Genomic DNA, 13,267 nt, shown 5'->3' with positions numbered 1-13,267 from the left:
GCTCCCTATGATGGCTTGATAGAAAAGAAGATGATTAAGGCAAAGAAAAAGACAGAAAATTATACACATGTTGTTCAGCCACTGTCGTGTGCAGCTCTTGGCGACCCCATGGACTGCAGCATCCCAGGCCCCACTGTTTCTCACCATCTCCCAGAATTTGCCCAAGTTCATGTCCATTGAATCGAATACATATAGGGCCCTCTAAAACTCGGTAAATAATACTAACATATTGTCTAAGTCCTAGTTTATAAGCACCAGAAAAACAAAATACAAAATATTTCATGGGTGAAGTCAAGTAAATGTATAAATACAGGTACAAAATATTGTGTGAGAATAACTGAGCTAAAGACCCTAATTAGTCCCCCAACCAATGTCTTTCTTAATTGCTACAGAGATTAAAAATAAAGTTGAAAACTCTCTCATATTGTCTACATAATCTACAAAGTAAAAAGCTAGCTGCACTAACCATTTCCACGAGTGTATTCTGTACTTTACACTGTTTCTGCAGCCGTGACCAGAGAGGCTGTCACTAGTGCTCTCTCACTCCTCTGTACCGTTTAAGATGTTCTCAGTGGCATTCTGTGCATTTCCCCTTGTCTCATCTTCTTACCGGGTTGTAAGCTTCTCAAAAGTTGCATCTTTACATCCCGAGAACACCTACCTAGCCTTTTCCAAAGAGTTTACTGAAGTTATAATTAAAATAGAATTTACATCTGATTCCAAGTGAAGGAAACACCAACATACAAAGCTAGAGAATCATGAAGCAAAAATTTAAAAGCCAGTTACAAGTCTACTCATGCTACTGGCATCTGAGAAAAATCTGAAGTAACAGACAGTCTGTAGAAGATTTACTTGGGTGATAAAGCTGAGTGTCAAAGCAACTCTACTAGAATAGGCTCTAGGTGGCACTAAACTGTTTTCAAGCAAATATAGACAGAAACCTCAGATATATGATATACTTGAAATCAAATTTCAAAACAAGTGAAAACTTTCTATATTCAGAATATATTCAGGAAGCGTGTACTGAATGCTTGTGCAAAGTTCTGTGCTACACACGAGATAGGCTAGTTAAGACAAAACCCTACTATCAAGAAACTTAGGGCTAACCAAGTGATCGGTTAAAGCCAACAGAGAATTCTTTAATGCACCTGTTATCAGCCACGTGCAGGAGGTCTGCAATGTAAGGGTCATCTGGCTGAGGAACCGGATATGAACTGATTTCAGAGGGAGGGACTGGTTCATCAATCTGCATCCGCTGGCGCCTGAAAGCAATATTTCTTTTCTTGCCACCTAAAAAAAAAAAGCAAATGTGTATTTCAAAAAACTGAAAACAAAACACTGTCTTAGAATTAAATACTTTAGAAGGCTAGCCTTTTTGTTATAAAGCATGTCTCTAGCTCTTATTACATAAGAGCCAGGTCAAATGTTTTCTCCCTTATATATAAACACCCACCTGATCTTAAAGTAAACGACTCATTTCTGAAAACCTCAACAAGACATGGTTAGAAAGCAAGCTTCATTTTCTGCATGCTTGGTATATATGCCCAGATTTAATCTGTTCCTTCACGAGATGGAGAGCAAACTCTGGCAAGATTAAAAGCTGAGTGTGCCTTGTGGTACATAACAGAGCTCAAGAAGTCATCAACAGCAGAAAACTGTCAAATGAGAAGCTGAAGGCAATGATAACTAAAATAAACATGTTTATTAAGCAAGGCCAAAGGAGCAGATAACTGAAACTTTAGGAATCAAAATTAGTATGTAGCAGAATATGTATCCTGAATTAATGGGGAATTTTCTTAATTATCCTTAAAACCAGCAGGCGTAATTTCTTTTGATGACTAGATATATCCCATCTTGGCCCAAACCACAAGGATAATTTACCTTTTCCAGTACCTGGCCCAGATTAGACATATACTTGAAAACTAACTGACCCTCACACAGAACAATCAACCCACAACCCTGTCTTCCTTAGAATCCTAACAAGTTTTTTCATACTCTTCGCTTCTTGTTTTGAGGATGAAGAAACTAGGTCAGAAGTATTTAATTGACCTGCTTGTAGTTACACACCTGAACAAGGTAAACCACTTTCTTCTTCCCTTATCTCCTGGTTTTCCTCCTTGGTTGCTCCTTCTCAGTTTCTTTCAAAGACCCTCTTCTTCCATCTGTGCCTTAAAAGACAATTTCCTAGGGTCTGTCTTGGGTTCTCCTCTCTTTCCAATCTACATAATCTCACTAGTAACTCCTACCACATTCAAAGCTTCCATTCTCAGGATATTCCAATGATTTCCAAATGTGAATCTCCATCTAGGACCATATTTCACGGCATACTAGGAGTTTCAATGTGAATGTCCCGTGGATATAACATACTTAACAAACCGTTTGTAAACAGTGGACTTCTGTTTTCCATATTCCCTATCTTAAGAAATAGTACCAGGGCATCCTCGGTGGTCTCGTGGTTAAGACTAGGGACTCAGGTTTGATCCCTGGTTAAGGAACTAACATCCCACATGCCCCATGGTGCAGCCAAAAAAAGAAAGAAAGAAATAATATCCTCATTCATCCACTCATTCACTTCAAATTTGGAAATTCCTCTACATCCCAAGTTTACTAAATTTATCCATCACTAAATTTTAGAGATTACACCTCCTAAATCACTCTTGATTTAGGCTCATTCTTTTCTCAGAAAATCTAATTATCCTCCTTTTTTTGGTTTTCTTAATCTTTTAGTTACTTCTGAGATTCTCTCCCACATTTCCCCAGCTTTTCTGCCTTTGGCTCACGCTCCTCCCTCTCCCAGCTTATTTTCTGCCATTTCAAGTCCCACGGATTCCTCCCTGATCCTGGCCTCCCAGCTTGCAGTTCTTCAATTCTCAGAGTCTCCTCTTCACTCAGCTACAGGCACACAGTAACATGATTAAGCCTGGACTGTGTCACCAGATAGAACTGAGCCAGCTTCCATATCTTCAACTCTCTTCTGATGGCAATCTTCATTCTGACCAAATTACTACTGGTCCTCACCATGTTCTTTAATCCCTCAGTCTCTACCAAGTCTCATAATTCAGTACCGGCCTTCACCTCCTTTGCTTCCATAACCTTAGTCTCACGGTTTAGACACCTCCACGATCGGGAGATTCTTCCATCAACTCTGAGCCTGGAGAACCACTACTTCTGCATATGGCCCATCAGTTCTGTTTTCTTCCTTGAGAGCTACTGAGCATAAGGCTAAGAAGAGTAAAACTAAGAAACAACAGGTGTATCATTTTCAAAGTCTTTAGAGTATGAAGTATTTTTATAATTAATAATGATGATAGAAATAAGATAATAATAGATAATAGAAAATTATTAAGATAATAATAGAAAAAAGAATTCAAACTAATAATAAAGGAAATAAAACCCTAGGCACTGAGGTTAGACAACTTATACCTAAGAAGTTTACTGTTATGTAAGTTTCTAAGCACATGTATAGAATATAAGCTGGGTCTTCAGAAATAAATTTTAAAGGTTTTGTAACTATCCAAATATATCTTTTCAAATACTAAAGTCTAAAGCATGAGTACCCAAAGTCCCATTTCAGACAACAGTTTTAACATGTTTAAAACATTAGATGTATATGATTTGTTTTGACAGGGAACAGATTCACCTGGAGTTTGAACTACAGCTTGCAAATTCTTTTCTTGAAGCTGCTGAATTTTCTCATTCTTAGCTTTGCTTTCTTTCTCCATAAGTTTGAGTTTATGAACATATTGATTATTTAGAAATTTCAGATCAGCTGTTTCACGTGCACACTTTTTCAATGTGGTTTTCAACTCTTAAAATGAAAAAGATTTAAAGAGTATTTTATACATCAAGAAGTTCTTCCATTCCATAAAACAAAAAAAGTCACAATAATTTGAAAGGCTCCACCTGATTCTTATATGCTTTGTTAGACGGTTATAACTTTTCTACCACCATTAACAAAACTGCAAATAAGTCACTAAGCACAAAAAGGAATTATATTTTTCTTCTGTGGTGAGCCTAATATGAGCTTTTGATCCAGTAAATTGGATACGAAGCTAAGGGATTATCAATTCATGCCAAGTATTAGCCAGGGCTTTCTACTAAATACAAGAAGATTTTATAATAAGTTAGCCATATAATTTAGCCTTTGCCTAGTACCTCTGAAATCATTCTATCTTCCAGATCAAAAACAGGGTATAAAAGAATCAGAACAATAGATATACAGCTTTTTCTCAGAAACACAGAAGTTGTTACAAGAACATTTTTCTTCAGTACCAGCATTTAATATTTTCTACAGCAACTTTTGGGCTTCCCAGGTGCCACAGTTGGTAAAGAATCTGCCTGCCAACGCAGGAGACACAAGAGACACGGGTTCAATCCCTGGGTTGGGAAGATCCCCTGGTGAAGTAAAAGTCAACCCACTCCAGTATTCTTGCCTGGAAAATTCCATGGACAGAGAAAACTGGTGGGCTGCAGTTCACAGGGTCACAAAAAGCCAAACACAACTGAGCGCACACCACCACCATTACAGCAATTTTAATTCTAAAAATTTAATCCACATTCAGTGAAGATGAATATAAATTGTGGAATGCAAATTTATTTTTCTTTTGGAAACTCTTCAACATACCCTATGCTACTGCTACTGCTAAGTCACTTCAGTCGTGTCTGACTCTGTCCGACCCCAGAGACAGCAGCCTACCAGGCTCCCCCGTCCCTGGGATTCTCCAGGCAAGAACACTGGAGTGGCTTGCCATTTCCTTCTCCAATGCATGAAAGTGAAAAGTGAAAGTGAAGTCGCTCAGTTGTGTCCAACCCTCAGCGACCCCATGGACTGCAGCCTTCCAGGCTCCTCCGTCCATGGGATTTTCCAGGCAAGAGTACTGGAGTGGGGTGCCATTGCCTTCTCCGCAACATACCCTATAATATTTCAGAAACTGTCAGTAGGAAGACTATCACATTTTCTAACCAATAGTTTCAAAGGTAGACTAGGATTTCCCACATATAAAATGAAAAGGGCAAAAATTTCAAAAGTCACAAAAATTTACCTTTAATATGTTGACCTGATTGTTCTCTCAGTTTCATTAATTCCAGGTATAATTCATTATTTTCCTTATTCAACCTTGCATTTTCAAGTTTATAAGGTTCCAATACAAAATCAAAATTGGCACTCTCTTTTTCCGCTTTCACAGCAGATAATTTTGATTTCCGAAGACTTTCTGTTGTATGAACTAGATCACTAATATTAAAGAATGGAAAATGCAAATACAAGAAAACATTCTATTAACTTTTAATAACTAAAAACAGATTTCTAAAAGGACTTAAATGTTAATACTAAGTGAGATCAAATCAAAAATCAGACATACAAAAACAAACATGAGAGGTCTTTCAAGGTACTAGGAAGGTCTCAAAACTTTCCCGGCATAATTAAGTTATAAAGCATACACACATAGGCAGAATCATCTTTCAACCTGGTCTCACTCATCCCCCATGTTTAATTAGTCACCTGTGGAATCTGTGAACCTTATTTGGTCATTTAACATTTACTGAATGCCTGCTACATGCTAAGTGTCAGGGACGCAACAAATACGGATCAGTTCCCAACCTCTAAGAACACAGATGAACACAATATTCACTACATCAACATTTACTGGGCAGGGAACATGGTAAAGAACCCACTGACATGGAGCTTATATCCTACTAACAATTTGTCAGAAGTTACAGTACTATGTGATAAACTCAATAAATATTTTAGTGCTAACCATGTGTTCAGCCTGTCCTAGGTATGGCAGTGAAACAGTCAGTTTCTAGTTTCTTGGAGTTTGCATTCTAATGGGAAGGTAAAACAAATTTCTAACAATAATAACAGCTAAGGTAACGTGCAGCATATGTGACAAAGAGCTGCAGGCCATACAGCTAACTGAGCATAAAGACAAAGCAGGAAGGAGAGGAGAAAGAGACTTTACAGGCAGATAGAACAGCATATGGAGAGACCAAGGGTGAGAGTGAACACGTGTTCAGGAGCTTCAGGTGGTTCACACAGGGAAGGTGAAGGAGTGTGAAATCACTGGGGAAAATGCTTGTCAGTTTCTAGGGAAGTTAAACATACTTCCACCCTGTAATTCTGAATTGCTGACCAAGAACTAGATAAAGAAGGATTCTGGAGGCCATACTAGAGACCACAAAGTATCTTTCATCCATTTGCTTCTTTTCACCATTATCACTTATAGTCCTAACTGCAAAAACTTCCTAGACCATTTCTCTGCTCTAGTTAGCCTCAAATCACAGTACTAGGATTTATGTGGAAAAGAATAAAAATGACAAAGAATCTTTCAGTTAAATTAACACGTTAACAGCTAAAGTCATGATCAACCACCTTAGAGAAGCATTATAAATGTGTAGCAATTAGACCAGTGACTAACATATCATGTCAACTGCATTTCAATAAAATAAAAACCAGTGAATAAAGCAGCTACAGAACTCCTAACTAGATCAGAAAATCACATTAAAAATTGTACTTTTACTCACAGACAAAACTCTCAGAAACATTTACTGTAAATAGTATAGTGTGAATGGTGACCCTAGAGTTATTGCAACATGGAGAAGAGAGAAGCTTCAGATGATTTAAGGACTTTTAAAAAGTCTACCCATTTCTGTAACTAAAGCATGAAGCTCAATTAGAAACTAGATAAACGGGATTCAGGGTCACACAGGTTTGCAATAGTCTTTTCATCTTTACCTGAAAAGTTTTTCTACCAAAGGTATACAGTCCACTGTCAGAGTCTGGCGGTATCCCAACTGATCCAATCTTTTCCTAATATTAAGATACTTTCTTTCTGCAGCTGTAGTCATCTTGTGTTCCAAACTAGGTTTATTCACTTCCAAAAATTAAAATCCTATAAGAAAAGAGTGAAACATCATTCTATTATCAGTTATTATTATTTAATGTTTTTTAAAAATATTATTTTAATACGAAGCAATTATTTTTTTGTTTCTTTTCAGGCAGACAGCCCTCTAGAATATTTAGACTGATTTAAATCCAATGCTAATGATATCCATGTTGCTGCATTAAAATAAATATCCCCTCATAAACTTAATATGCAGAAGTTAAAACATTTATAAAACCTCTAGAAAAAAGAAAGAAGAATATTTTTCCAAGCCTGAGACAGGCAGAGAATACTTAGAGAAGCCTCTTTTAAGTTTTTCTTTTAAATATAAAAGAGAAACTTGATAAATTGGATTTCTTCAAATTAAAAATGTCTGCTCATCAAAATATATCCTTTTATTTGAAAAATAAAAACTTAAAAGAGTAAGAGAAACATATGCATAATATCTAACAAAGAATTTGTATATAAAATACAGAAAGAACCCTTACGATTCAACAATAAAGACAACCCAATAAGAAATGCAAGGCTAAGATTTGCAAAAGATATCTGAATGAGAATAATCATATGAAAAGGTGCTTAATACCACTAGACATCAGAGAAATACAAATTAAACCACAATGAAATATAATTCTGTCCATGCTAGAATGGCTAAAATTAAAGGTACAATACTAAATGTCTTCAAGGACTTGGAGTAACAGGAATTTTCACATTGCTACAGGAGTGTGAAATCACTGTGGAAAAAGTCTGTGGGAGGGAGGCTCAAGAGGGACAGGATATATAAGTACTCATAACTGATTCACATTGTTGTACAGCAAAACCCAACACAACACTGTAAAGCAATTATCCTCCAATTAAAAATAAATTTTAAAATGTGGCACTTTCTTATAAAGTTAAACATACCTCTAGCCTATGACTGTGTAATTCTAGTCCAAGGTATTTACTCAAGAAAATGAAAATAAACATCTGCAAAGAGACTCTACAAGAATATCTGAAGCATCTTTATTCATAATAGCTCCAAACTGGAAACAAACTATACAGAAGAAGGATAAGTACACTATACTTAAACAATGTAATATCACTCAAGAATAAAACAGAACTGGCACGTGTCAACAGCATGGATGAATTTAAAAACACTATCTGAGCATTAGAAGCCATGATTATATGAAGTTCAAGAACAGGCAAAATTAAACTATGTACATAGAAATTAGAACAGCTGTCACCCAGGGCCATGGGGGTAGTTGGAGCCTGACTGGAAGGGCATGAGGGAGCTTTCGTGGGTAATGAAAATACTGTGGTAATGGGGACAGACACCACATCAATGTATACATTTATCAAAGCTTTTCAAATAGCATATGTAAATTTTACTTACATTAAAAAAGAAAGACCCCAACATGTGTCTCTGGACATCTTTTTATCCTCGTCTTTTCAAATATCTATGAATATATCATCTATCAATGCACCCTAAAATGGAGTTATCCAAAGATCCCTTCTTTAAAAAAAAATGCTCTTTTCTAACTTTGCCAGGTAAATATGGTCCTAGTACTCATATTTCTAAATCAAACAAGAACTTTGTTTTACATCGGTATTGCTCTTCACAATTTATATAAAACATGCATGGATATGAATATATGCAAAATTTGATCCTCACAACTACTATGAGGGGAAAAGGGTCAAGGACACCCTCCACATTCAAAGATGAGGAAAGGCTGCCTAGAGAGAGTAACTTTTTCCAAATCACAAGGCCACTAAGAAGGTGGGTAGTCAGGTCTCCTGAGTCCTGACCCACTACTCAGGTTTCTGTATTATGCCGCCTCAACTTAGTACCACTCCTTGATAACTCCTTCCTACAAATCTCTCCTCCACATTCTTGTTAGCCTTTTCTCTGAATGACGTTCCCATTCCATACTAGGTTCTTTCTAGGTTCCTTCCACAAGAAGTACCTGACTGATGCAGGGTGTTCTAGAAAAAGTCCTGAAGAAGTCAGAAGTGCACCTGTCGGACCAAGAACTAGCTGCTGCTGCTGCTAAGTCGCTTCAGTCGTGTCCGACTCTGTGCGACGCCAGAGACGGCAGCCCACCAGGCTCCCCTGTCCCTGGGATTCTCCAGGCAAGAACACTGGAGTGGCTTGCCATTTCCTTCTCCAATGCATGAAAGTGAAAAGTGAAAGTGAAGTCACTCAGTCTGTCTGACTCTTCGCGACCCCATGGACTGCAGCCTTCCAGGCTCCTCCATCCATGGGATTTTCCAGGCAAGAGTACTGGAGTGGGGTGCCATTGCCTTCTCCGAAGAACTAGCAGGGCCTCACAATTCAAACATGTCTCTTTTTTTGTCTGGTACCAACTTTGGTTACCCCAAATACACCCTCACATCCTTCTGAGAGACAATATAAGTAAGTATTAAAAAAAAAATCAACAGATACGACAGATGAAAAAGATTAAAATCCTCCCAGGAAGGACAAAAAAACATGTATTAGGCTTTCCCCACCCATGCATGGGCTGCTGTCCTTCACCAACACAACACGCCCATCTACATCATCCCAACACTGCGGCCATACTGAAAGGTTTCCAGCAGAACCACATAAAAGGTAAAGTTTGGAGGTCCTCCAAGCAAACGTTTTTGGAACTACCCGCCTGCTTAACTCTGGGGAGTTTACGGCTGAAAGCCAGTGCACCTTATTTTTACAAAAGTATCCTGTGCGTGTGTGTGTGTGTGTAATCTCCTATGTATATAATATATATGCACAAGGGCTAGAAAAACAAAACACCCCAAACCAACATTAACTAGGTTATCTCGCGAGTCCTCCCTCACTGAACTAAAAACAGTAGAGAGTGGAAGAGGGGATGTTTACTAAGGTGCTGGACAAAGGTTAATAAATGACTCGTCCTAGGCTTTGGGGCACTTTTGTTTTACAAAGAGCCTGTATGATTCTTATACGAAAGGGTATTTTAACTTTTAAATCAACCCATCAGTCTGTAGGAGGCGGATCTGCTGGAACCGCACAGACCCGCGGCGATCGCGGCCGGAGGAAGCAAGAGCCCGGGCAACCCCAGGCCGACCTCCGGGCCGCAGTTCCGCTGTCGGGTGTTGAAGGGAAGGAGGTGTCCGCAGCGAGGCGACACGAACTCCGCGCCCCGGCCGCCCGCCCGGGGCCCACTTCCTCCCGAGGCCGCGCGGCCTCCCTCCCGGCAGCGCCCGGGCCAGGCCCGCGGGGACCGCCCGGGAGGCGGAGGCGCCGCCGGGCCCAGCCCAGCCCTCCCGCCCCGCGCCGCGCTCACCCGCAGCCCCGGCCGCCGCTCCCTCTGCCTGCGGTCGCATCTTCCCTCGCGCCTCGCCTCCCTCGCTGGCTCCTTCCGCCCAGACACCGGCTTCAGCGCTAGGACAGTTTGAAAATGGCGCGGAGAGACGATCGGGGCCGGCGCGGAGGAGGTGCCGCGGTTGCCTCGGTAACGGGAGCGGCCGACGTTTCGCCGCGCGCAGCGGGGACGCGCCCGACCGGGATGGCGGCGCTAGGCCCCGGTGCCCGGAAACGCAACGGCCCGCACGGCGCGAGGCCGCGGCGCCCCCTGGCGGCCGGCGAACCCCTAACCTCAGCGGGTGCCGGCGATAGGACTCCAAGTCCATCGCGTGCCTCGCTTGACCTTGTTGGCGCGGGGTTAAAATCCTGCCCGGCCCTGGTCCCTACCGCGGATCAGCCTTCACCCGTTAGGGGGACGCCTTCACCTAAACTCCAACGACAGGCGCAATTGCAACTTTCCCTGTCAGCCACCCAACACAATTAACTGTTGCTCCCACACCCATGCCCAGATGTGTAGATCCTTATAATATACTCAACCCGCTATGATGATATAACATCATGATGTTTCGATCCCGTCAGTTATAACTCATCCCTTCAAAACGTAATTATTTGTATGTCTCTTCCTGCCGTCCCCAATTGTGAATTCCTGGAGTAAGAGATTATTTTACTCAGCTATGTTTCTCTAGCACTAACCGCTATTAACATTTGTGAATGGAATTAAATTCAAATCAACTAGTTTTACAGAGCTTGTTCATAAACAGAACACACATGGTCAAATTGTAGAATTCTGTTTCTCGCGTGAAAACTTCTGGATGATCAGAGACGAGCTCATTTCCTCCTTTCTGATTACTGCTCTGGCAAGTAGGACTTTCATTCTGAAAATGTATTGTCTTTGCATATTCAGTTCAGTTGCTCAGTCGCCTCCGACTCTTTGCAACCCAATGAACTGCAGCAACGCCAGGCCTCCCTGTCCATCACCAACTCCCGGAGTTCACCCAAACTCATGTGCATCGAGTCGGTGATACCATCCTTCCATCTCATCCTCTGTTCCTTTCTCCTCCAGCCCCCAATCCTTCCCAGCATCAGTCTTTACCAATGAGTCAGTTCTTCACATGTTACCTAACTGCTTTGTGGGTTGTGAATAATTTGTACCCATTGTTTTAACCATTTCCATTGTGTCTTGTCTGCCTTCCAGCATGCTTTTAAAAAAGTTTTTTTGTGGAATTTCTAAGAGGAAGTGAGTTAAGCTCTGTAGATGGCTTTTGTAGTCTTGAAGATGTACATTTAAATACATTTTTTTCCTGAACAACAAATATCTTTTTTAAAATCACAGCAACATGACTACGCAGTGGCCATCCAGTCCAGATAACTCTTTGTCCCAAATGCATAGCAGTTAGAAAATGTAAGAACCAAAGTCAAAGAAATTTTGAAAGGTAAGTGGGATACTGAAGTTATAGACCAGTTTTGCTCCAGGTAACATGGAAGACCAGAGCAAGTTCACTGTTGGACTGCAAGGCCTGGGGTCAGTGTCCCTGGTGCACATCTAAAGTTGTTGCTCCTCACCACCCAGGTCCTAGGCTTTAGGGGAGCATCAGGGCTAGGGAAGCAGAAAGAAGTAGAGACTGAGCTTGCTCTGGGCTCTCCCCAAATCACCAGGGGACAGGAGTCCTGAATTGGGGGTCAATCCTGGTAGGCCTACCCTCAAAATTGATAATCAGAAGGAGGTAGAGCCAGATTAGACCCAGGTCTCCGGAATTGCAGGCAGATTCTTTACCATCTGAGCCACCAGGGAAGCCCATGAGTACTGGAGTAGGTAGCCTATCCCTTCTCTGGGGGAACTTCCTGACCCAGGAATCCAAAGGGGGTTTCCTGCATTGCAGGTGGATTCTTTACCAGCTGAGCTACGAGGGAAGCCCCAGAGAAAAAGAACCTTTCTCTGAAAATGAGCTTGCAAACCAAAAACAATCAAGAAATCTGATGCTAACATAAGCCAACAAAATAAAACATCAAAACATGAATTCTTGGGCTTCCTGGTAGCTCAGTGGTAAAGAATCTGCCTGCCAGTGCAGGAGACATGGTTTAATCCCTGATCCAGGAAGATTCCGCATACCTCAGAGCAACTAAGTCCATGCGCGACAACTGCTGAGCCTGTCCTCTAGAGCCTGGGAGATGCAGCTACTGAGCCCGTGTGCCCCAGCTGTTGAAGCCCGCGTGTCCTCAAGCCCGTGCTCCCCAGCAGGAGAAGCCACCTCAGTGAAAAGCCCAAACAGCAACTAGAGAGCAGCCCTCACTCGCCACAACTATAGAAAAGCTGCACAGCAACAAAGACCCAGCACAGCCAACAATAAATAAATAAATAAATAATTTAAAACCCATGAATTCTCTCTAGATCAAACAGGCTGATGAAATTTTAAAATGCATATATTTAAAGTGATCTGGATCAAAGTTTTTCAACGCATTTTGGACATTTTGGGCTGAATAATTCTTTGTTTCAGAGGGCCTGTCCTGTGTATTGTAGAATGTCGAGTAGCATTCCTGGCTTCTATCCACTAGATGCCAGTACCATCCACCAAGTTGTGACAACCAAAAATCTCTCCAGATATTGCTGACTGTCCCTTGGGAGGCAAAACCACTCCTGGCTGAGAATTACTGGTCTAGCTAGATGGAAGAATTAACTGCCATTAGAAAGAACAAGAATTGTTAAATGAAACAAGAACAGATGCATATGAGAGAGAACCAGTCAGAAATCTGGAAATTAAAATTATAGTCATCAAAAACTTCACATTATTAAGTGGAATGAAATGTAGATTATAGTTAAAAGAATCAGAGAATTTACCTAGAACCCATTTCTTTGCCGACAAATATATTTAGAACACAATTAAGAAATACAAATACTAGCTTGAGAGATTCAAAAGAGGCACTTGAGGGAATAGCAGCTATGGCAAGCAGACCTCCCCACCAAAGATATCCACACCCAAATTTCTGGAACCTATGAATATGTTACATTATTTGGCAAGAGGGACTTTACAGATGTAATTAAGGTTGTTAAAGGCCTAAAAATAGGCAGATTGTCCTGAATTTTTCAGGTGGG

The 13,267-nt window shown here is 40.8% G+C and overlaps 1 protein-coding gene across 1 annotated transcript in view; it reads right to left on the bottom strand.

Moving 5' to 3' along the window:
• Positions 1 to 6,846, bottom strand: part of CEP135 (centrosomal protein 135) — a 65,085-nt gene extending 58,239 nt beyond the window's left edge. The window contains exons 1-4 of the mRNA XM_052642222.1: positions 6,734 to 6,846; positions 5,043 to 5,233; positions 3,641 to 3,808; positions 1,149 to 1,290 (exon numbers count right to left, since the gene is read on the bottom strand). Of these exons, the coding sequence (XP_052498182.1) occupies positions 1,149 to 1,290; positions 3,641 to 3,808; positions 5,043 to 5,233; positions 6,734 to 6,846 (614 nt within the window). The remainder of the gene's footprint in view (positions 1 to 1,148; positions 1,291 to 3,640; positions 3,809 to 5,042; positions 5,234 to 6,733) is intronic.
• Positions 6,847 to 13,267: the final 6,421 nt, after the last annotated feature.

The sequence above is a fragment of the Budorcas taxicolor genome, chromosome 6 (genome assembly GCF_023091745.1).
Source record: "Budorcas taxicolor isolate Tak-1 chromosome 6, Takin1.1, whole genome shotgun sequence".
Classification (NCBI taxonomy): domain Eukaryota; kingdom Metazoa; phylum Chordata; class Mammalia; order Artiodactyla; family Bovidae; genus Budorcas; species Budorcas taxicolor.
The sequence above is the reverse complement of the archived record's forward strand: the minus strand, read 5'-3'. Positions and strand labels throughout refer to the sequence as shown.